This window comes from Glycine soja, chromosome 1 (assembly GCF_004193775.1).
Source record: "Glycine soja cultivar W05 chromosome 1, ASM419377v2, whole genome shotgun sequence".
In the NCBI taxonomy this organism is placed as follows: Eukaryota; Viridiplantae; Streptophyta; class Magnoliopsida; order Fabales; family Fabaceae; genus Glycine; species Glycine soja.
The window spans coordinates 43,674,080-43,699,073 of record NC_041002.1 but is presented as its reverse complement, the minus strand read 5'-3'; the positions used below and the strand labels follow the sequence as shown (position 1 = coordinate 43,699,073).

The 24,994-nt window shown below is 31.7% G+C and overlaps 1 protein-coding gene across 2 annotated transcripts; it reads right to left on the bottom strand.

Moving 5' to 3' along the window:
* Positions 1-265: 265 nt before the first annotated feature.
* Positions 266-3,606, bottom strand: LOC114416473 (30S ribosomal protein S17-like). Of its 2 annotated transcripts, none has more exons than XM_028381346.1 (4): positions 3,418-3,606; positions 2,906-3,089; positions 2,643-2,797; positions 266-604 (listed from the first exon to the last, which is right to left on the bottom strand). In XM_028381346.1, the coding sequence occupies exons 2-3, from the start codon at positions 3,065-3,067 to the stop codon at positions 2,654-2,656; spliced, it is 306 nt and encodes a 101-aa protein (XP_028237147.1). In that variant the 5' UTR covers positions 3,068-3,089; positions 3,418-3,606; the 3' UTR covers positions 266-604; positions 2,643-2,653. The 2 variants fall into 2 exon arrangements, with proteins under 2 accessions (XP_028237147.1, XP_028237155.1); XM_028381354.1 differs by lacking the exon at positions 266-604 and adding an exon at positions 1,605-2,251.
* Between the last annotated feature and the right edge of the window lie 21,388 nt (positions 3,607-24,994).

Sequence of the window (24,994 nt, the reverse complement as noted above, 5' to 3'; positions counted from 1 at the left end):
TGGACGCGTATAAATTCTAGGACATTATAATCACTTTTCGGTTATCATGGACTCTTATATTTTCATGACATTTCGCACTACAGCACTGGAGACCAATAGAGTGATTAGTGCAAATCCCTTTCTTCAACCAACCACCACTTTCTCACTCAATGGTCACACCATCATCAACAGTGTCCCTTTAATTTAATTTACACCTTAATTCTCACTGCAACTACAACATTAATTTGTTACTTCACGTAAATGAGTAATGCACAGAGCCCCATCATCTTCTGTTGTAATTATTCAATTGTTGAGTAGAATAATCAAGGACTATTGCAATTGCATCTACGTTTCAATCATGCAAAGCAAACTTAGAAGCTAACAAAGCCACATAAAATTAACACAATTTGTTTGTACTTCCCCTCTGCAAAAGAATTCAGTAATGATTTCTATCAGCGAAAAATAAAAGAACTTTAGGCAAGTACACGACATGATTCCCCTATATTTCAAAAGAAAACACCCTGAATCCTTCCCACGAACTTTATACAACTATTAAGAGAGGAAATGCAACATTCCCTTGCTTTGTACTCAACGGATACACTTTATTGGTGCCAAATGAATCCAACTGTAACATTGAAATAAATAAAATTAATAAGAATATGTTCAATTATTTATTTGTGGATTATCATTAATCAATTGTTTAGAATAAACTCTTTGAATTTATTAGATTTATCAATTATGGTGATTATTAATTTAATCATAACATAAAATTAAGTGATGAATATTTACTATTGGGCATTTGGCTTTTGATGTGACTGACTAATGATGGATTGGACTTCTAACTTAGTGCCTAATACTATAATAAGGAGTCTTTTCTGTCATCTGAGCTGACTATAAAATTGTTGGCTCATTGGACAGTTTTAAAAGTATGCACAATAACCTTAGCCATCAGAGAGTAGTTTTTTTCTCATTTTTCCCTAAAGGGTTAGATCAAGATTGTGAACATGGATTTATGCTTCCCTCAAGTACACACATTCTATGATATTCCTAAATTAAATTGTGTTATTAGAATATGTTATAGTATGCATCATTGTGTGACACTCCAAATCTATTTTTCTAAAATTCCATACAGAATAACTACAACCAGAGTTTTACAAATTAATCCTAATTTGTTTTGGTTCAATATCCTGTACAGTTTTAAAAACTGATTCCAACTATTTGATCAGGATATTTCCTCCCTCCACCCCCACCTCAATAATTTATAAGTCAGTAAAGTAATCCTGTTATATAACAATGGGGGAGCGATTCTAAAGTGACACTGCAACGCCACCTCCAAGGTTATACGGAAATATTCTTTTATCAAAATCAAATTTGAGATACTCAGATACATGAGCACTTGTGAGCTTAATGTAAGACGTATGATTTATTACTTAAAAAAGATCCACAATGAAGGATAGGGGCAAATGTTGTCTCTATATTATTGTCATATTCAAGCTTGCTTTAATGTTATGTTTGCTGAAGCAGAAACAGAGAGAGAGAGAGAGCAAGAGAAAATAATAGAAAAGATACAGACAAAAATGCATTTTCTTTTGTTTGATTTAAGAGAAAATAAAAGGGGATAAAAATAGAACGATAAGTTGACTTCAAGAAAAACAATTTCAAATACTTTGTCTCCCCTCATTTTCTCTGCATTCAAACAGAGGGTAGGGTAAGAGTTAGTACCGGGCATTCATCATCCGTATTTAGCAGTTAACTAAGGTTTGTACTCATCCTTATTCAAAACTTTTTTTTGGTCAGGATTATTATTCAAGACTCAATTACCCAGCTTAGGTTTCAATACTCAATTACCCTTCACCTTTCCCTGCCACATCATAAATCTCTTAGCCTACAAGGGTTCTAAATTTTCATTTACAGGAGCCTTTCTACTAGGATACCAAATTTCACAACGCATGAAACTTGATATTAAAATGCAAGCATTAAAATGCAAGCTTGATACCAAATTTCCATGTCTTCCTTCTTAATCTTCATTCTTTTTGTCGTTCAACCAGGAAATTCCAGATCCTGTTTCAAAAAGGATGGGTTGTTGTCTCAGTGGTGGTGGTGGTTTGCAGCGGCGCATGGTGACAGAGGAGGTTACGATGTGAGGAGTTTGGGGCTTGTCTTGGTGGCGGAAGGAGGAGGATGTGGTTGTTGTTGGGGATTACCAAAGGTGGTGGTGGTGTTGAGGAGGATGGCAGGGTGTCGCCAGTGATGGCAAGGGTTTCACCAGCAGCTGCAAGGAGTTTTCCAGTGGCAAAAGTGTAGACAGTAAATGGTCTTGAGGGTGCACCGTAATAATGTAAGCATGAGATTAAAAGATGTTGTGCACCATATGGAATCCATCATAAAGATCACACAACACAGCAGCCTTGACATCTAATAAGACAGCAATTAGCATGAAAAATTGCAATTTGCAACAGACTTATTTTAACCCGTCAAGATACAAGCTAATCAACCTTAGAACACTCCACATTAAAACTTCTACCATGAAAACTAAGAGAAACAATCTACGAATGGCAAATAAAGAAGGGCTCAAATTTCTTCTAAACTTTATTTCCAGAATCACTTCAATACGAACAGCTACAACTTGTGTAGATATTGACAGCCAAAATATGTTATAATACCTTCAGCCAAATCAGGAAGCAGATGCTTCAGAGCTTGAGCTCACACTCCCCGGCACTGGCATTGAGGGCGGAACATATATACGTGCTTTCTTGAGAATTTCAGCAACTGCCCAATGTTTATGCTTACTCAAAGGCCTAGAAGGATCCAGCCGAACCTGCAACAACAATCACAAAAGCAGCCACTCAATAAGCCATCTTGCAAAACCCAGAGTAGAACCAATCATGCCAAAAGCACAATACACAAAAGAATCAATGAAACTAACTCGGTCACCGATGTTACAATGATTGTGCTCATCATGAGCCATAAACTTAGACGTGCGCTTGACATATCGGTCGTACAATTTGTGGTAGAATAGTCTATCCACTGCCACCACCACTGATTTCTGCATCTTATTTGAAACCACCGTTCCCACCACCTGCTTCATCTTCTCTCCCAACCCGGTATCCCTAAATCAGATTCAGGTAGACGATAGCATCACCATAGTGGCAAATAAAACAATTAATGTCACAATATGATATATAAACGATTCCCTCTTATCTTTCACCAAAGTCCACACAAACATTACACTTAGCTGCATTTATTTTCATTAACAAGCTCTCACTAGAAAATCATTTTCCAACCCTTAATCTATACCTAACCTTTAATCCAATAAGTATATAAAAAAATTATAAAAATAACATATTTCACAAAATTAACACATTTTCAGAGTTAAAACCTTAAATAAAATTGAATAAACGAAAAAGGATATTAAAGCATAGAAGAGGGGAATTAAACCTTAGAAACAACCCTTAGGATGCTTCAATTTTCTTTGCGTTATTCAGGCAGAGAAGAAACACGGTGCGGCGCTTCGATTCGATGAGAAGGGGAAACGAAAGTATGAACCTTGAAAAGGAAGAAGGGCTTTTTTACGAAAAAAATTTCCAATTTTTCAATGGGGCTATATTTTAAAATCCAAAATAGGGTAAATCTATTAGAAGTCGCAACATCTCTGACTACTTGTTATTTTTTTTTTTTTTTTTTAAGTGAAGTAATAAAAATATTTACAACTTTTAGTGTCAATTTTATTTTTTTTACGACTTTAATATTTTTTTAAACGGAAGTCGTATTTTGTTTCGATTTTAAAGTCGTAAAACTATTTTATTCTTTTTCTTTTAAATTTTTAATTTTAAAAACTATTTTTTTACTATTTGTAAATATGTTTTTATTTTGTTAACCTATTTTTTTTTCTTTTCGTAAATATGTTTTTTCTTTAAAATTTAATATTGTTTACAGTTTTTTTATTTTAAATAAAAAATTTAAAAAATATATTTAAATATATAATAAATAATATTAAGTTGATTTTATTAGTATATTTATTGCGATTTTATTTGATATGTTATTATTTTATTTTAATGTTTTATTATTTAAAATATTTTATATATATATTTTAATATAGTTTACTTTAAATGTTTTTTATTTAAAGTTTAAATAATATATCAATAAAAATTAAAAACAACATAATTAATACATTAATATAAAATGCACAATACAAATGAAAGAAAAACATAAAAATTACAAGTTATTTTAGTCATGTACTTGTTTGTATGGACAGTTAGTCTGATTATGTCCTTCACTTCTATATAATGAGCATTTCTTAAGTCTATATGGAATTGGTTCATCAATCTCATTATGTATTTGAGTAGTGGTCAGCTTGTCTAATGTTTGTTGTTGTTTCAAAGGATCAGACATAAAATGCAGACCTAAATATTGAGGTCATATGTCTTCACTTCCAAGGAATGAAAATGATGTTGATAAACTTTGAAAATATTTTCCAACTTGTATACAAGGTCAACAAAGTCATCATAATTTAAATTGCAAAAAGCACACGCTGCAATTGCATACGAGCAAGGTAGTCGAAGTGCTTGAAATTGTCCACAATCACATGACCATTCATTTCAATTTGACAGTGCATATCATTGCTCGTCGACCAAGTCGCGTATTTGCAATTTCTTGAACCTCAAACTCCCATGTTTCTCGAACATACATGCGAGCATAATGCGAGGTAGCAATGTGTTGATTTTCTTGCATCATGACATATACGTCTTCGAAGTACCTATGCCCTGCCTTTACCATATTCATGATTTTGATGTCGTTAGTGACAAATGAATCATTTATTTTATTAAATGTTTCATTGACTAAGGCAGTAATAAGTAATGCTCGGGCTCTTTTCAAAACAGAATTCATACATTCAGCAAGGTTGGTAGTCATATGGCCATATTATTTTCCTTCATCGTAGGCCTGAGTCCATTTACTCTTCGGGATTTGATCCAACCAATCTGCTGCTTGTGGAAACTCTGTTCGAATAGCGAGCAACTTAGCCTCAAATCGTGGTTTCCTCATCTCATACCCTGTGCGAAAAGATAGAACAATGAGTAATAAATTTAGTGAACATGTAATAAAGCATGAAATAGGAAGAAACATACCCATATTGATGACTTGTTTTTTTAAGTCAACATTTTTAAACTGTTTGTTGAAATTTGATGCAATGTGGCGAATGCAATACACAGACGAAACATCTGGTCCATTCCACCCAATGCGTTCGGATTGTAAAGCTGCTAGCAAACTGATTCCCCTGTTTGAGATAATACACAAATTTGGTTGCGGAGTAACATATTTTCGCAAATAATGCAAGAACCACATCCAAGCTTCTTTAGTCTCGCTCTCAACAATTGCAAAAGCAAGTGGAAAATTGTTTCTACTACCATATTGTCCGATGGCAGTCAACCAAGTACCATGGTATTTGTCAGTTAAAAATGTCTCATCTACTTGTACAAGTGGCTTGCAATATTTGAAGTCTTCAATGCATGGATTAAACGCTTAAAATACACGATTAAGAATCACCCTAGGAGGGTCATTGTCACCTTCCTCCATTGAAGATGAAGTTTTGTATTTTAGTATGGTACCTGGTACAAAGTGTCGAGTAGCTGTTAACCATACAGGCAGGTAATTGTATGATTGTTTCCAACTTCCAAATGCCATTTCAAGAGCTTTTTGTTTAGATGTCCATATTTTTTTGTATGACACAGTGTAACCAAACTATTGATGCATGTCTGCAATCAAGGTTTTGATTTCGATACCCGAATTTGTTTTCACTAAATGAACAATATTATGGGCAATTACAAAAGAATCTAACCAAACATGATCTTGTGATATGGTAGAATTTGCGCATGTGTGAATACCGTTTAATTTCTTCAACTCCCACCTTTTGCGTATTTTGCTGAAGGATACTCTTGCCTTCCAATAACATTCATTACCATATTGATTACACATGACAACGTACTTGCCATTCTTGTTCTCGACCACATCAAAATTAAATGAATGCATAAAATGGAATTGTTTAATGGCATTCACAGCTGCTTGTTTTGATTCAAATGTCAACCTTTCATAAAGGTCATTTGTACTAACACTTGTTGTCCTTTGATAAGGATTTGAGTACTCTTGATTTTCAAAAAGTTGGCTACTAATAGTTTCAAAATATGAAGATGACTCACTTTGATTGTTTGGTTCACCATGTTCATCAAAATCATGTTGTTACTCGTCATCACTGAAGTCGCTAACATTATCTCTTATTATGGGTTCTTTAGTAGCCATCTGTAAAAAAAAAATTATTGATTAGTAAGGAATCATTGGATTGTATGTAACGTCAAAAAAAACATTTTTAAATACATTTTTCGTGTATGTAACACTAAAAATATTATGTTAGTATGACTCTACGAAACACGTCAAAATCAGAAAACCAATTGATTGTTTGGATACAACAGATGCACCAAAGTGAGAATGAACCCTCCTTTTATAAGTTTCACGGGAGTGAACAGTATTTGTTGAACAGTTCATGCTACAACTAAACACTAATATTCTAACACACAAAATAATAATTTAACAAAATTAAGTTAACATGTATAATAATTTATGTAACTCAACAGTAAATTAATAATAATTAAACACTATTATTCTAAAATATAAAATAATAATTTAACAAAATTAATTTATCATGTATAATAATTTATCTAACTAAACCGCAAATTAATAATAACTAAACACAATTATACTAAAACATAAAATAATAATTTAACAAAATTAATTTATCATGTATAATAATTTATCTAACTAAAACGTAAATTAATAATAACTAAACACTAATATTCTAAAACACAAAATAATAATTTATCAAAATTAATTTAACACTAAACCATAAATTAATAATAACTAAGTGATATTAAAAATGCAAAACTAATTAATTATTTTCACCATGCAAACTAATTAATTAATTATAAGAAATCACAGATTGCATGAATAGTGAAGTCGTGTGGTATTCCACGACTTCAACAATTCAGCAATTGCCTTATAAATTAATAGTGAAGTGATACTGCAAAGTAAAAAGCAGAAAATAAACAACAAAGAAAAACTAGAAAATAGCATGCCATTAGTTCACTTGTGCAGCAAAGAAACCAACAAAGAAAAAGCAGAAAACAAGTCCTTGAAAATAGCATGCGTAGTGTATTGTTCATCCAGTAAAGAAAAACAAGCTTTAAAACAGTAGTGTATTGTTCACTCACGTTAATGGAGTGTATTGTTCACTCAAGTTACAACACTGAAATAGCAGAAAATAGCAGTCAAGGAAATAACTTTAGTAGAACAATAATGCTGAAAATAAGCTTTATAGGCTCCAATAATTTACACCCGTGAAGGTTGCACATACATGAATAGAATAAAAGTAGTCATGAAGCATGCTTATACGGTTTCAAACTTGCAATAATATATACGTATCAGCTGCTTCATGGTTGTACTTTGGTTCACTCGACTGAAGATTAATATATTGCAAAGTGAACATAAAATTTTCATCTTGAATGTAAAACTTTGGATTCTAAAATAAGGTCCAAACATTCTGCCCATGGATAAACCTATGGAGTTTTCGTGCAATAATGGATATCATGGCATCATTAAAAAAAGGATGAAATGTTATATGCCACTTCAACTTTTAGAAGTTGAAAATATTTTAGAATATTTTTCTTGTCAGAATAATTCATACCATTTTTTTATAGAATAATTGTCATACTTTTTAAACTTTGATTAGGTGTATAGTTTTTACATATTATGTTTTTCAACTATATTGTCCTTAATTCTAAATTGAAAATTTAACTACAAAAATATTTCTTTTTGTAAAAATTATTTTTATACTTAAAAATGATTACACAAATGCTAATATATAAATACATGACCTACAACATCTATACACTTTTTTCTTTTTACATTTTCTTTACATTTATTTTTATGACAAGAAATGGAGAAAGGGATTTTTGAACATATGTACAGTGATGCATTATTGACATGGTCTGTTAAAATCACGCCTAGCTTTGGTTCTTTAATTAAATAAGTTAAATTGATATTTTTAACTTTAATTAATAAAATAAATTAATTTTTAGGTTGTTTAGAAGAGGTTATAGATACAATTAATTAACTTGAATAATCAAATGTTGTTATCATTGTTATATATATATTATTAATAAAGTTTTATTATATCATCATAAAATCATATATTTATTGATTTATATAAAACTTACAAATTAGATTTATTAATTTATTTGAGAATATTTAATTGCTTAATTTTAATCTATTTTTTAAGACTTTTAAATTAGGTAAACTTCATTTGATATAAATAGGACAATCTAAAGTCTCATTGTCTAAAACAAGCCTCAAACTTGTTTTAGGTAAGGATCATTTGGCATGCGTGACACATCTCCATGATCATGTAAAAATATAAAATATAAACAACATTTTTGTATTCTATTCATATAGCTGATACTACCACATATTCGTCAAAATGTTAGTTTATAATTAGAAAATAACGATTTACATCACCACGGTTACTTTCATTGTTGTGCTTAGCTAGCACCTTGTGGTTAAGGTATATAAGTAAATTAAATTTGTACATTTTAGCCGAAAACAGTGATAGATAATTATGTTTTAAGTCAAATAAAAACCACTCACAAAGTGTGTACGTAAGGGAATCCAACTTTTACTCTTCATTTGGACAAAATGTCGAAATCTTGCAGCTGCTACCAGCAACCTATTGTGTAGTGTTTGGTAACCAATTTATTTACTAATAGACAATGGACACTAAGTTTGAAACCAAGGTTGCACATGGTTAAATGATTTATGATAGCATGAAATCTTGCTAGAAATAAAGTAGTCAAATTTAACTTATGTTGTAAAAATGATTTATGATAGCAGAGACCAACTTGCTTTAAGTTGTGTATATTAGACTTCAGCAATTGTTGAGCAATATTCTACAAATTAACATATTAAGAGGTTTTACTTTTGCACAAAACATTGTGTGCACGAGTACCATACACCACTCTCCTTTCATACCTCCCCCTTTTCATTTTTCGTCATTCTTATTTTCATCATTGTATCCATTTACCAATGACATATGCACAATAGACCAGTTGATGGTTCGTTGTTGCGCTTACAAGACAGTCATATTTTAAATCAAGTGTGGGAAGGCCAAGAGAGAATCATCCGTCCGAGGTATACTTCTGTTTGGGCTTTTACCCACTTGGATCAAATAGATAATCGGGTAAAAAATCTAATCAATTTAGCTGGTTTTGGACATATTATAAATGTTGGAAAAGTTGATATTAACTAGCATTTGGTTAGTGTGTTGGTTGAACGTTGGAGAACGGAGACACACACATTTCCTTTTCCACATGGAGAGGCAACCATTAATTTATAGGATGTGGCCCTACAGTTGGGCTTGAGAATTGATGGATTGTCGGTAACCAGTTTCATTACCGGTGATGTACGTGTTGCTTGTCAGATATTACTCGGGAAAACTCCACCTGATGAGTATGTAAAAGATAAAATGATTTACCTAACTTGGTTGCGGAAAAATTTTCAGCAACTTCCCGTTGATGTTGATGATGTTGTCATTGCACAACATGCTAGAGCTCATTTGATGATGATTATAGGCGGTTGTTTGATGCCAGATACATCATGTGCAAGAGTTCATTTTACGTATCTTCTTTTATTATCAAATTTAATCGAGGCAAGTCATTACAGTTGGGGTGCAACAGTATTAGCATCCCTTTTCCGAGCTCTAGATCGGGTTGTGAAGTCAGACCAAACAGAAATCGGTGGATGTTTGTTGTTGCTACAATCATGGGCATGAGATCGCATTAAATGTATTACCCCAAAGATAGATCACCTATCCATGGAAGAAGTACAAGAAAGACTCAAATTTCCTCTTGCACGAAGGTGGTCTCGTCCAAGGACCGAAACAAATATTCCCACCAAATCAGTGAGATTGATACGCATCATATTTGATAGACTACATATTAATGAGGTTCATTTTTTAATTTTCATGAATTAACTATTTTTTCTGGTTTCCTATTCGATTATAAATATGTTACAATAATAATGTATGTGTTGCAGTTCTTGTGGACTCCTTATGACACACCATAAATAAGGCAATTAATTAATGATGTAGAGGTATCAATGATTGTTCGGGCAAAAGTCTCTCTCATATGTTTTGCAATTGTCGAATGACATCCAATAAACAAGATCATGAGACAATTTGGACTGCGACAAATTATTTCAGATGACCCACCAAACCTATATCAACTCCACGACATAAATATGAGAGGGAGAATAGATATTTTTTGGCCTCACCATCATCGTCATTGGATTGTCAAATGGAATCATTGGAATAATTATATTGTTCATGGTGAAACGGACCAAGGTCTTTTACATGAAAATTCAAAATACATGCAATGGTATATACGTCGAACTAGACGATATATATCGCGTGAAGAAGCAGTATCTACTAAGGTTGTAAATCTACTTTACAATTTTAATCATTCTTGATATTATTATTCATTGTTATTTCTAACTTTGTAAAATTGAATCACAGTACTATCCTGATCATCACCAACATCAATCATATGCAGAACCCAATGTACCTCTAATACATGTTCCTGGATTTATGTCCCAACATCATCCATCATAAGCACAATATCAATCGACAATTTTTTTTGGTCATATGTCTCAAGGATGTCAACAAAGTTTTCAACCACTGGGGTTCTCATGATATATACCTCAATACTCATTTCAAGTCCCTTCTACCTCAAATGTTTTTTATGGCTCCTCACAAATGTTTGCCACCACTTTTAACACTCCATCATCATATAATCTTGCACCATCGAGTTCTTGTTATCGTCCATCATTACCTACTCAAATACATGACATGAGTCACGAAGATGAGGACAAGGATGAGGATAACAACAATAACAACGATGACGATGATGATGGTGATGGTGATGGTGATGATGATGATGACAACGGAGGTCATCATGTTCCTCAACAACAACAAACAATTACATGTGAGCATCCTAGAACAAGAGGAGGTAGAGATAGTAGATCAAGAGGACAACAAACACGGACAAATCCAGTCCAACAAGATGAGAGACCCAAATACATATCTAGAAGAACTCGTTGTGGGACATCGTCTCATTATTAGTTTAACAAATATGTAATTTTTATTTAAATATAATCAATTTTTAATTTAAAGTCTTTCAATTTTTTTTATGTATTTTTATTGATAGATTATTTAAACTTTAAGTAAAAAACATTTAAAGTAAACTATATTAAAAATGTATATAACATGTTTTAAATAATAAAACATTAAAATAAAATAATAACATATAAAATAAAATCACAACAAATATACTAATAAAATCAATTTAATATTATTTATTATATATTTAAATATATATTTTTTAAATTTTTTTATTTAAAATAAAAATAAAACCATAAACAATATTATATTTAGAAGAAAAAACAGATTTATGAAAAAAAAATAGGTTAACAAAACAAAAACATGTCTACAAATAGTAAAAAAACAGTTTTAAAAAAAACTTGTGTAGTAGGCCTTTAAATTTTTTTTAAAAAAATAATAAAATAATTTTACAAAGTCCTAAAACAAATTACGACTTCCATTTAAAAAAATATGACTTTAAAGTGGTAAAAAAAAGATTTACACTGAATTCGTAAATATTTTTACGACTAGTTAAAAAAATTAAAAAAGTCGTATCAGGTGTTACAATTTTTGAGTTAGAAGTCGTAACACCTGTTACGACTTATCCCATTTTGAGTAATTTTTTAAAATATAGCCTTCATTGAAAATTAGAAATTTTTTTACCCCTATCCCGCACTCTTTCTTCAGTTAAAATTAATATTAATTTTACAATTTATTTTATTATGAATTGACTTGTGTATTAATTTTATTATTTACTTAGTGCAATTGTGTATTCACATTTTTATGGCGTTAAAATTATAACAATTTCGCTTAAATTAGTATTTAGCTTATTATATATGTACTAAGTTTTGCTTCCAGCTTTTATGTTATTTTGATAAACATAAATTCATCTTGAATTTGATGAAAAATATTATTTCTAAAATAATATTGTTTGTGCTAAAAAATATTATTATTGTTGATAAAAAAATTTAAAGAATGTTACCCTGCAATTGTTACACACTCTGTCGCTTCATCATATTTAAACATTTTTTTACAGACCTCGTTGCAGTTGTTATTTATTCAAATTTATACATATACCCACACACAATTAATTAATCATTCTTTTAGTTTGATTTGCCTAAGATACCACTACCAACACACGGTTAATTAACCACCACCACTCTTATCTAATTATCCTCTTCTTTTAACTTATCACAACTAAAAATAAGATATTTCTTTCTTTCTTTTTTGAATTTATCCGCGTTAAAAATTTAAGATATATTAAATTCAACCACATTAAACATAAGGAACAATATTTCAATTAAATTTAAAACAAAGATTTAATAATGGGTAGAAAAGAAGACCAAAATAAGAGAAATTTTTACTTTTCTTGTATTTTTTTAGTGACACGGTATTTGAAACAAAAACTAAGAAAATGAAGAGAATTGTAAAAAAAATATAAATAATAAATAAATTTAATAAAAACACTAACATGTCAGTCAAAGTAAGTAATTAGAGTAATTTACACTATGAGACACTATATATACACGTGCCTAAAACAAAACCTGAATATAAAAAGAAAAAGTAATTAAACTAATACTAAAAGCTAGAATACAATGGAAAATCTTTTTTTTTTTTAATGAATTATTTTAATGTTCTTCTCCTATAACACATCAAGATGCATGTTGCTTGGCTCTTCTAGACGTTTGTTTTCTTTGACAAATCAAGGTATTCTTTCTTTTAGTCCGTTATTATATGATGATTCACAATGTAATATATATATATATATATATATATATATATATATATATATATATATATAATAAAGAGTTACACATACCTCTCATTTATCCTTCTTTGCTTCTAGGCAATATATTTTTATATTTTTGGGGTAAGGAGGATAAGGGGAAAATGGAGAGAGTATACTTCTGAAAGTCATTATTATATCTATTAGTTGTATACCATTTTAACTACCAAAAAGACTTACCTTTAACCATCTTAGTTAACACAGTAGATATCCGCCATAGCAATGAAAATGAATAATTAAAATAATAGAAACTATGCTTCTATTATTTGTTGTACTCTTGCTCCTTAATAAAATGGAATTTGGGATTCTAAATATTGCAAAACTCATAAACGAAGAACAAAATAAGGCTTTTTACCCAATTCTGGGAAGGTTGTCCGGTAGACTTTTAAAATAAAATTAAAAAAAAAACAATTGTAATTAAAAAATTGGTATTTTGAAATTTAAAAATGGGTAGTTTTAGTTTAAAAAAATTAATTGGTAGGTTTTTAAATTTTTTAAAATAAAATGAATACGTTTAATTAACATTGATTGGTAGATTTTCATGATAGATTTTTTAAAATAAAAATGATGGATTTTTTTTAATTTTTGTTAATGAAAAAAATAAGTAAATTTGAAATTAGTTATCTTTGATACTCTTTTTTATTTTTTAAACGAATTTAAGGGAGACAAATAATTAAAAAAAAGTTGTTGAAGAAGCTTAAAAAATTCAGTAAATTGAAAAAAATTATTTCTAAAGTAATATAGAAGTTTTCTTCTATATAATAAAAAAAACCTTGCAATTAAAATATATATGCATTCACTAGCTTCATTGTTACGAGTTAGTAATATATTGAAAATAACATTAATTAATATAAGGAAAAGGAAACACAAAGTTGATTAGATGAAGAAAAAGATAAGAAATATAATGATGATGATGAAAAAGATTAATGATATAAGATGTTGAATAAAAAGATAACAAAATAGGTGAAGAAGAAAAACATGGATAAGCATAATAATTTATAAACGATAAAAAGAAGCAAAACATGGGATTAATATTATTATTATTATTATTATTATTATTATTATATATATATATATAGAGAGAGAGAGAGAGAGAGAGAGAGAGATGAAGAAAAAAAGATAAAGAGAAATACAACACTAGATGAACAACAACAACAACAAAAAATAACAAAATAAATGAAGGGGAAAAAACATGTAAAAACAAAGTGAAAGTGTAAAAGGAGAGTTTAGGCTTTAACTTACAAGTAAAAGAATATGTAAATCCATAAAGCATGGTTCACTACTTCCTTTTTGCTTGAAGCACATGTTCTTTCACCAATATAAAAATTGCTTGAAGCAAATTATACTTCTTTCATCTATAGAAAAAATGATTTCCTTTACTGTTTCCTTCTTGCTTAAAACACAAGTATGCAACCGCAAACAATCATGGAGAGATCTTGGAAGGTAGGATTGTATTGAATGTGTTGAATTGTTTCCCAACATTAACAAATGTGACACCTGAAAACAATAGTAAATAAAAGGGTCTTGAATGCATTCTTTCCATGCTTTCAAATTTAAACAAAATGAATTTTTAAACACCATGTAAACCAAATTTCATCCAAAAAGATGATTTACAAAGAAAAAAGTAAAACATGAAAATGCAATTAACACTATTAAAAAAAGTATTTTTTACAACACAACATTTAAAATCGGTTGTCAAACAACCGTCATCGTTTGGGTAGCAGTGACATCTTTGTAAATATTATCAACATTTCAAAGACAATTTTGGTAAAACCACCTTTGAAACCTCAAAACTACGACGATTGTTTGTAAAACCGTCTTAATTTTTATTCGTTCTATTTACAAAATTGCCACCTCTGTGACCTTTCCCTACTATACTAGCTGACCCTGTCCCTTGGCCTCCCTCACCTCCTATGTATATCCAATGATGGAAGAGAACCCCATGGATTCCTCTCCTTCAACTCACTTTGCCCTCACTGCATCCCTACTCTGATTCACACTCAAAATGCACTAGAAAAAACATTGTTTCGAAACCCTCACCTTCTGGGCCGTGAGAGGGCCATCGTTATCAACTTGGAGCACATCAAGGCCATCATCACCGCCCAAGAGTTCCTCCTCCTCAACTCTCACGACCCTTCCGTCACCCCCTCCCTTCATGAGCTTCAGGCAAGGATCATCCGCCACCACAACCAGGATGATGTTGACCCCAACCCCAACCCCAACGATGCCATCAAGATTCTTTCCTTCGAGTTCGTTTCCCTCGAGGCCTGTTTAGAAGCTGCTTGTAGCGTCTTGGAAAATGAGGCTAAAACTTTGGAGCAGGAGGCTCATCCTGCCTTGGACAAGCTCACCTCCAAGATCAGTACTCTCAATTTGGAACGCATTTGTCAAACTAAGAGCCGATTAGACACCATCATCGGTCGTGTTCAGAAGGTCAAGGAGGAATTGGAGCACTTACTCGATGACGATGAAGATATGGCTGAGATGTATCTCTCTGAAAAGCTAGCCGAGCAACAGGTCTTGGAGGGTGACGTCGATGATGACGACTGTGGAAGCAATGACTTCCAAGATTATTTTGATGATGTCAAAGAATCAAGAGTTAAGCAAGTTCCAAAGAATCAGGCTTCAAGAATCAAGTCTCAAAGAATCAAGATTCAAGAACAATTAAGTTTCAAGATTCAAGAACAATCAAGATCAAGATTCAAGACTCAAGATTCAAGATTCAAGAGAAGTTGATTTCAAGATTCAAGAGAAGAAATCGAGAAGCAACAGTCAAGACTTCACAAGGGAAGTATTTTTTTCAAAAAAATCCAAATATAGCACAATTTTGTTTTACAAAAGAGTTTTCTAAATAATTTTCTAAGTTACCAGAGTATTTACTCTCTAATAATCGATTACCAGTGACCAAATTTGATTTCAAAATGTTTTTAACTGATTTGCAACGTTCCAAAATATTTTTCAAATGGTGTAATCGATTACACTATATTGGTAATCGATTACCAGTGTATCTGAACGTTGGAATTCAAATCCAATTGTAAAGAGTCACAGCTTTTCATAAAATGCATTGTGTAATCGATTACATGATTATGGTAATCGATTACCAGTGATAACTTTTGAATAAAAGGTCAAAAGTTGTAACTCTTGGCATGATTTTCTCAAGGTTATAACTCTTCCAATGGTTTTCTTGACCAGACATGAAGAGTCTATAAAAGTAAGACCTTGACTTGCATTCAATACAACTTTTACAACTCTTTAACAATTTTTGAGAACTTCTAAGAATTCCTTTCTACTCATCTCTCTTCTTGTTCTTCCTTTTCCAAAAAGCTTTCTAAGTTTTGTTTTTCCTTGTTTTTTTGCAAGTGAAAATTCTGCAGAAAACAAAAGAGTGCTATCTTTTCTTTTCTTCTCCCTTTGCCAAAAGAATAGAAGGACTAACCACCTGAATTCTTTTGTGTCTCCCTTCTCTCTTTCCAAGAGAATTCAAAGGACTAACCGCCTGAGAATTCTTTTGATTCTTCCCTTCCCCTTAAACAAAAGATTTCAAAGGACTAACCACCTGAGATATTTTTTGTTTCCCCTTACAAAGATTCAAAGGACTAACCGCCTGAGAATTCTTTGTCCCAACACATTGGAGGGTACATCCTTTATGGTACAAGTAGAGGGTACATCTCTTGTGGATCAGTTCAAGTGGAGGGTACATTCACTTGGTTTTTCAAAGAGAACAAGGGAGGGTACATCCCTTGTGGATCTTTGGCTTGTAAAGGATTTTACAAGGTTGAAAGAAATCTCAAGAACCGCAGGTTGCTTGGGGACTGGATGTAGGCATGGTTTGTGGCTGAACCAGTATAAATCTTGTGTTTGTCTTCTTCTTCCTTTCACTCTTTAATTTCCATTGTGTACTTTTAATTGCTGCTTTTACTTTTGGTTAAGTTATTGTTTCTGTTCTTTACTTTCTTAACTTAGTAGTAAAAGCCTAATTGAATCTAGTAACATTAAGAAGGATAAATTTTTAATTAGTCAAGACACATTAATAATTAATTCATGACCCCCCTTCTTAATTATTTCGAGGCCACTTGATCCAACAACGACGACAACGATACCTTTTTTGCCGACAACAATGATCTTCTTCAACCTGATGTTCATGATCACACTCACAGGCACCTCTTCCTTCCCTTTTAACTCTTCTACTCACTTCTCCCTAACCTCTAAATGTAATTCATCTTTCAATTTTTTTAGGAATGCTCCTGAATTATCATTCGACAATGTTCTCGGTAGGGACAACCATGGAACCCGCGACAACGCCACCTATAGTGCCATCACCAAGCAACTTGATGTCGAGGAGCTTGAGATGCTCTTGGAGGCTTACTTTGTCTAGATTGATGGCACCTTGAACAAGCTCTCTACGGTATGTATCCATGCATGCGCATCTTCTGCTTAACAAGAGGTTTGACTTGACATTCTTAGATGCATGCTAATTGCCAACATGTTAGAATTATTTACAAATTTTGTTTCAATATGGCCAACATGTAGCTACCTTGCTTTGTTAAATCCTTAACTCTGCATTGTTTGCCATGACTTGTGTTATTAAAACATTTTGCTCAATTGTGTATGATTGGTGGAGTTTTGCCATTGATCAACATTTCTATTCACAACCATTGAAAGCAATATACCTATAAGTGCCCTTTGCTAACCTTATATGCTTTTGAGTATGATTGTACATACAGATGTCTTCATGTTTAAGCATTTTTTTGGTTGTGTTGTAATACTGCATACTGGTTATCCTTCCAATATGGTGAAGGAATCTCAAAACATATATTCTATATTCTATGAGTATTAATTGAGTTTGAAAGTTTCATATGGATCTATGTTAGTCGTCATTTATGACTAACTTTTGTATTAAATAGTTAAATGAAATTAGCATCTTTCCTCCAATCTATGGTTCTTTTTGTAAGAATTGTACATATTTTCATGTTTAGTTTGATTTTATATAATAGATACTCTCATTTTATGAATTAATGTTGAAACCACTTCAGTTTCAGGCTAAAAGAAGAGAAGGTTCAAGCAGCTGGTGTCTCGCTAAGCGAGGCATATACGCTTAGCGAGTAACATCCGCTAAGTGAGGCATGCAGCTCGCTTAGCTTGTTGGGAAACCCTAGAAGAGGATTAGTCTCATATGCACGCGCCCAACGCATCGCCAGCTCGCCCAACGAGTTGTTTGTCTCTTCTCACGCTTAGCGCACCCAGCTCGCTAAGTCAAAAGTCACTTTCTCTCGCTAAGCGAGCCTTCAGAATCTGAAACGTCAATGGACCTTTAAAACACTGAAGTTGGTGGAAACTAAGAGAGGAGTCGAAAAACAGAGCCAAGGGAGAAGCTAGAGCGACAAACACGAAGCCACCAAGAGAGTCTAGGTGGGAAGAGTGAGATTAGGGTTCTAGAGGTTGAAGGAGACATCCTCAACCCTCCTTAGCCATTTTCTTCCCTCAAAATCTGGCCTTTGTATTGAAAGCTCATTACTTGTAATGGAAGGCTAAACCTCTTGATTGGGGAGTTCTGCTGAACCTTTGATATAAAATTATCTTACTATCTATTTAATGTTATTTTTATGTGTTCATTGCTTCTATCTATGCTCATTTTTGCATGTTTGTGGCTTGATCACCCATTTGTATGTATAGTTAGGATTTTTAGTACTGAGAAGTGCTTTAAAGCTTTAGAACTTGATAGAGCAAGCTAGAAAACTGTATGTCTAGGAACGGAGTGCAGTGATCTAGTCCATATTATGTTGTAAACTTAATGCAACTCTTTTAGGCTAAGTTTGTTGAGGGATCAAGGATGAGGTTTAAAGAGAGTTAGGCTCATTCACTCGAGGGACCTTGATTTGGATAATTTCCCAACATAAGAATACTAGGATAACATTAAATAGAGAAAAATCTTTAACAACATCAAGGTAGATTCAGTAGATCAACCCAACGCTGTTAAAGTTGAATCCCTAGTCCATGTACCTTACACATCATCATTATTTTTCTTAAATACCCATTCAAGTTTCTTCTCTTACCTTTTATCCTTCTTATTCTGACATCTTCCTTTTTCTCTATTAATTTCTAAATGTCTTTTTTGTCCTTAAAATAATAGAAGAGAAGTTTCTTTCTGTTTCAAAATCACAAATCTTACCGCTAAAGTTGCAGCTGCTTCATGAGCATGCTTTACATTGGTAAGTGGCCTAGTTCATTTATTGTATTAAGAATCTTGAATTGTGTTAGCATTTGAGATTTCAACTCAGTTAACTTAATTGAGCATCATGTAGTGGACAATTAAAGCTAGCCCAGAAATTGTGTGATGAACTTGGTGTTTTAGCATCAAGAGTAACTGGTCGATCATTTTTTATTTCATTCTGATTTATCTGCATGATCATTTTTTTTCTTTTCTTTTTAATGCTTGATCTATGTATCATCCTTGGGAATGGCCACACACCGCAAACACTTACAAATTACACATGAGGATATGGTTCCAAGCTGGAGAATCACTAAAATGCATGCATCCTGCACCTCTCATATATGTGAATAAAAAAATAATAAATGTCTCATCAGTCAGTAATAATAATATTTTTTTAAAATCAGATTATAAATTTAAAGAATTAATTTGTTGGAGTAATTATGAGTATAGGACAACAGTAGTTTGGATCAAAAGAGAAAGAGTATGTTAGTGAAGAAAGGGAGGTTTAAGGGTGAGAGAGACTTTGAATTATTCGACTTAGCACTTATGGAGAATTAAAAATAGAAGTTAGTTGTCCAAAGTGAGGCTTTATGGAACATGATTTTAGTCTCAAAATATGGAAAGGGATAGTTAAATAAAGACGATACTATATATGGTGTCAGGTTAAACTCAAGAGAAAGCAAATTTGATAGAGAGATTTAGGGTTGTTTGTTTGGGCTTATTTATTTTAAAAAATGGTTTTTTTAATAAGATAACCAGTTTAATCTTTTTAATCAAGTTAAAACAAACTGGTTGTTAGGCCAAAGAGGAAGTCCCCCATGAAAATAGGAGATATAGGAGTGGTACCTACGTACTACTATTAGTTGATAAATGGGTAGAGGCTAGGTTGGAAGGATCTTTTTCACATGTTGTTTTTCATGTTACAACTAAGGAGGCAAAAGTGAACGAAGTGTAAGGGTTGTGTCTAGAAATTATGAGGCCCAAGACAAAATTTATATTTGAATAATTTATTAAAATATGGTAATCCTTAATTTTTTTTTTGTCAAAAAAAATTATAATTAAGTATTTTTAACTAAAAATTGAAAGTTATTTCATATTAAAAAGATTATTCAAATTGACTTTCAACTAAAAATATAAATTTATATAATGTGTATACAAAATAATCAATACAAAAAAATCAGGCAATGTCGTTCTTGATATTCCATATGCTTTAGTAAGCCTCTCATTTAACTTGGACCTTCTAAAAGCAGAAGAAGAAGCTCAATTTATATGGTTAAATTAAATTTGTCAAAACCTTACTACATTTGCATAGGTTGCAACTGTAAATCCTCAATTCCAGGTGCTGTTAAAAGGAAAATGAATTTTCAATTAACTCTACAATCTACATACCTATTATTCTATTTCTATTTTTCTTGTTCGTATAATTCTTTTTCAACCTGAAGAAAAAAATTATTATATGTGATATAATAATTTCATGTATGATATTTGTATGATAGTTAAGCTTGGTGTTGGAGGGTTCAATATGGGAACAGCTACTGGCCTGTACTCTGTGTCCTGCTTTACTGCTGGAAAATATGGGAATGGCAATTCTTATTCGGCCAACCTAAGTTCAGCTATTGGTTTAAGTGGTTACCTTCCATGCTCAAAGTAAGGCTTTCTCTTTTAACTTGTCATGTTAGTTTAAATTCTGGAGCTATTGCTGGAGGAGTTATGCACCGAAGACAGACAAGGACTTCTAGCAGAGGTGATGAGAACTTTCCGAGAAAATGGGCTGAATGTGACATGGGCAGGGATATCTACCATTGGGAACATGGCATCAAATGCCCTACTTACTTCAGGGCCTCTCTACAAAGACTTTCAAAAGCTTCCACTGTCTTTGATCCCCAGGTAATAGACTATTATTTCTTTTTAACTTTTATAGAAATTATGGACTTCCAAATTTTGAAGTTCACTTTAAATATACAGTACATAATAAGAGAAGTTTAGGGAACATTTATTGAATTAATGTACTAATGTGCTTCCAAGTAGCCAACAATTTTCATGTTTATGCATAACTATGATTTGATACATTTGCAACTTTCTTCAATTCTGCATATCGTGTTTAAAACACTCAAAAAAAGATATATCCATATATACCAAGAAAATGAAAGTAACGTCAAATATTTTCAGGATTTTATCCCTAGGAAAATAACTTTTAGTGTTTTGGTACTATTACACATGTTTTTTTTTTCATGAGGTTACTCACTGAGTACAACATACTACTACCTTAACGAATATGGTAGAATGTTTTCTTAATCTCATTAAATATATGATCAATTATAGTAGTTTATTAATACCTATTTACTAGGTGCAAAGAAGAATGATATGGCTCCGGATTCCCTAGCTTCCACACTCGCAACTCTTGGCCCAAGGCAACAAAATCCTCACATTAGAAGCTGCACGAAAGAGCTTGTTCCCACCCAAGCTCAATGGTATTTCTATTTTCTTTTACTTTTTATTATCGTACATCTCTTTTGACAGTGCATATAATTTTTTTAAAAGACTTTATAATTTGTGTTATAGTAGTAGTTTGGAATTGTTATAATTTGTGTCATTCATTGCATATAAATAATGTAACTGATATTTGTTCGCTCCTCTATGATGCTAATCGGCAAGTGTACCGAGTTACACAAGTAATATAAAATAGTAAGAACCGAGTATCGAATACACAAGGAACTTGTTTCACTTAGAAAATATATGTTCAATAAGCAAATATTTGTACACCATTAAAAGCAAAGTAAATGTCAAGTTGAATTTTTGTGTGAAAATCTAGTTAAATACAAACCACAATATCTAGAGATTGAGAAGTAAAATCAGTCAAGTAAAAAGTGTTGGGTCGTTCTACTGAATCTACTTTGATGTTGCTATGTATTTTTCTCTATCTAATGTTATCTTAGTGTTCTTATACTGAAAAATTACCCAAACCAAGATCCCTCGAGTGAATTGGCCTAAACTCTATTTAAATCTCATCCTTGATCCCTCAACAAACTTAGTTTAAATGAGTTGCATTAAGATTATAACATAATAAGGACTAAATCACTGCACTCCATTCCTAGACATACAATTTTCTAGCTTGCTTTATCAAGTTCTAAGGCTTTAAAGCACTTCCCAATACTAAAAATCCTAACCATACATACAAATGGGTGATCAAGCCACAAGCATGCAAAAATAAGCATAGATAGAAGCAATGAACACATAAAAACAACATTAAATGGATAGTAAGAGAATTTTACATCAAAGATTCAGCAGAACTTCCCAACAAGAGGTTTAGCCTTCCATTACAAGTAATGAACTTTCAGCACAAATGATAGATTTTGAGGGAAGAAAATGGCTAAGAATGGTTGAGGATGTCTCCTCCCACCTCTAGAACTCTAATCTCACTCCTCTAACCTAAAACTCTCTTGGAGGCTTGTTTTTGTCGCTCTAGCTTCTCCCTTGGCTCTGTTTTTTGACTCCCCCCTTTAGTTTCCGCCAACTTCAGTGTTTTAAAGGCTCCTTGACGTTTCAGATTCTGAAGGCTCGCTTAGCGAGATTGACTAGTTAAGCGCGAGTTAGTAAAATTTGGCTTAACGAGCTGGGCGCACTGAGCGCGAGAAGAAACAAACGACTCGTTGGGCGAGCTTGCGGCGCACTAGGTGAGTACATCTCTAACTGATCCTCTTCTAGGGTTTTCCATCACGCTAAGCGAGCTGAGTGCCTTACTTAGCGGATGTCACTCGCTAAGCGCATATGCCTCGCTTAGCGAGACACCAGCTGCAAGAACTTTCTCTTCTTTTGGCATGAAACTGAAGTGGTTTCAACATTAATTCACAAAATGGGAATATCTACTGTATAAAATCAAACTAAACATGAAAATATATATAATTCATACAAAAAGAACCATAAATTGTGGGAAAGAGACTAATTTCATGTAACTATTCAATACAAAAATTAGTCGTAAATAACGACTAACAATATTCCATAAGAAATAGATAGAAATTAGAGAAATAGAAACATTTCGTGTTGCTCATCTAGAGTAAATTAGTGAACCTAATAATTTTCTTCATAGCTCTGCAGCTATTTAACTTATATTTTTTGTTGCAATATTCCTTTTATAGTATTTATAAATCACCATAACTAGGACCATAATCAATAGCTATTTAATAATTACTTGTGAACTGACTCTTGAATCTTGTAATAACATTTTGCTTTAAACAAATGCTAATTAATTTGGTTTGTGCATATTGGTGAATTTAATTTATATTTAAGATATGCCTTGCTGTTGAAATTTTGTGTGGGAGTTAAGTTTTTTAAAAGAATTTGGAGACAAATAATATTGGACAAGTATTAGTTTATGGTGGTGTTTTCCTGATTTTATATTATGGATGTGTCAGACAAATGTTGCTCTTGATGTAATAAGAAAAGATGATGTTTCTGCTGCAATATTTGCTCCTGGATGGGTCTATGAGACTAAGCAAGCACCAGATTTTGAGACTGCTCAGAATTGGTACTGTGTAGCTATCAATGTTTTGCCTTTCTACGAGTTGATAAATGTGTCACAAGGCTCATGCATTATACTAATTTATTTAGAAACAAATCAAAATGCCTATTCTACAAAGTATCTTGGAACACTACCATTTTACACAAATTTTGATCAGGTTAAGAACTGTAATTGTTGCCCCCTTTTTACAAAGTTTCATGCCTTCTCTACTTCATTATGTGTGTGTTGTAGTACATTTGGAAGCATGTTGGTGCTGCTATGAATTAAAAATTGTCCTAGATACTTTGTCCATGTTGAATTTGATAATATTTGTTTTTAATTTGGTTAAGTAAAAATTATTCCAACAATAAAATGTGAATTCTGAGAGACAAATGATGAGTGAATTAAGAAGTATGAAATTTCTTGGTTTAAAAAAATATAAGAAAATAATATTTATATAATTTTTTAATTATAATATTTTTGTTATTTTAATTTTTTTTAAAAAAAGACATTTTAAGACAGTTCCCTCAAAAATCGTTGTCTTAGAAAGATACCTTTTTCTAAGACAATTTTTTAAGGAACCATCGACTTTCAACGATGGTTCAAAATCGTCTTTGAATATATTTTACAACCGTTGTTTTTTGTGGCTTTTGCAATAGGGTAAAGAAAGACAAATGCAAATATCAAAAGTAAAAGACAAATGAACAAGAATTTAAGTGTAAAGAAAAACAAAATTAAAGAGAATTATGCACCAATTAATAGGAAGAGAGAAGGTCGTGCAGTTAAAAACAACAGTGGTTGAATTGAGGGTAGTTCAAAACCAAATATTGTAGGCGGTTAAATAAAACATGAAAAAAATAAAAAAAAAATTGGCTAAATAAAATAAACATTTTTCCAACATTTATATTTGTATTATCCATTTGTACATCATTGTTTTTATTTTTGTTTAAAACATATAAAGACATTTAAGGATAAGATGGACAAATAAAAGTGAAGATCAGTTACAACAATCTTTATCGCATTTATCTATTGTTATATAATTTTATTTTTCAATTTTTTAAAACAATTTTTTGACACATATTCTCTTTATTTATTTTTTGTTAACTTCACACATATTCTCTAAACATTTAGCATGAATTTATATAAGTACTATAAGATAATTACACTAATACTATAAAATAATAGCAAATAAATTATAGTAATATAAAACATTTACTTATATCAACCATTAAATTTTATAATAGTATTTTTTATGGAAAGAGACCCATTATTTCATTCAAAATT